Source organism: Etheostoma spectabile, chromosome 22 (assembly GCF_008692095.1).
Source record: "Etheostoma spectabile isolate EspeVRDwgs_2016 chromosome 22, UIUC_Espe_1.0, whole genome shotgun sequence".
Taxonomy (NCBI): domain Eukaryota; kingdom Metazoa; phylum Chordata; class Actinopteri; order Perciformes; family Percidae; genus Etheostoma; species Etheostoma spectabile.
In genome coordinates this window covers 11,208,414-11,209,226 of record NC_045754.1, presented here as the reverse complement: position 1 = coordinate 11,209,226, position 813 = coordinate 11,208,414, and the positions used below count along the sequence as shown (strand labels likewise).

Below are 813 nucleotides of genomic sequence, written 5' to 3'. Positions count from 1 at the left end.
CCGAGGATGGCAGCCCACCCTGGGAGAGGAGAGGTTGCCTCTATCCCCTCTCTATCCTGGTCCTAACCAGAATCTCTTAGCGCCCCACTGCTCTTTCACACAAAAGCAATGTCAGGTAAAAGCTAGAGCTTTAACAAATCTGCTTTGAAGTTTTGATTCTTACACTTCCTGATGCAAGACCTCTTAACACCTTCCTGCTCCAGTGCACAAAGGGGAGCGAATGACATCATGTACAAGAACCAGGATCTCAAGAGTTCAGAGATAAAGAGTACAGGATCCAGTCTCTCAGTGTGTGTCAGGCTAACGCCGGCTCCATTCATTACCTGGCCGTAGCAGAGGAAGAAGCGGCAGCTAGCTGTGTGAGGTATTCACGCAGTTCCTTGGCCGCCTGGAAGCGGCCGTAGCGCTTTTTGGGTCTGGTGCACTCATCCAACAGGGTCTCAAGTTGTCCATCTTTGGCTATGTGGGCAGGGGGGTCATGGAGGAGGCCCCCAGTGGTGCCCCGCCATGTAGCGTACCGCGACAGCAGGTTCTGGCACACGGCATAGTAGTTGTGGTCCACTGTGACCCTGGAACAAAGGGAGTCCTTGGAGAAAGACAAGCAGGCCTCCCTGTCGCAATCCTCAAACCGGCTCTCGTACCACGCGTCGTAGTTTTCTGGCTTGTCTGCAGGGAGACAGGGAGAAGGTTTAATGAACACACTGCAATAAAAGCATACGGATCATAAAAACAGTAACAGTAATATAGTTGTAGGTGCACAGCATTCGTTTGAAATATATAAGGCAAGGCAAGGCAAGGCAGCTTTATTTGTAT

General features: G+C 50.9%; 1 protein-coding gene across 1 annotated transcript in view; it reads right to left on the bottom strand.

The window, feature by feature from the left end:
* dipk2ab (divergent protein kinase domain 2Ab) overlaps positions 1 to 813 on the bottom strand; it is a gene marked incomplete in the record, with an annotated part of 24,782 nt that overhangs the window by 1,121 nt on the left and 22,848 nt on the right. Inside the window, 1 exon segment of the mRNA XM_032504060.1 lies at positions 1 to 666. Within this exon segment, the coding sequence (XP_032359951.1) occupies positions 320 to 666 (347 nt within the window).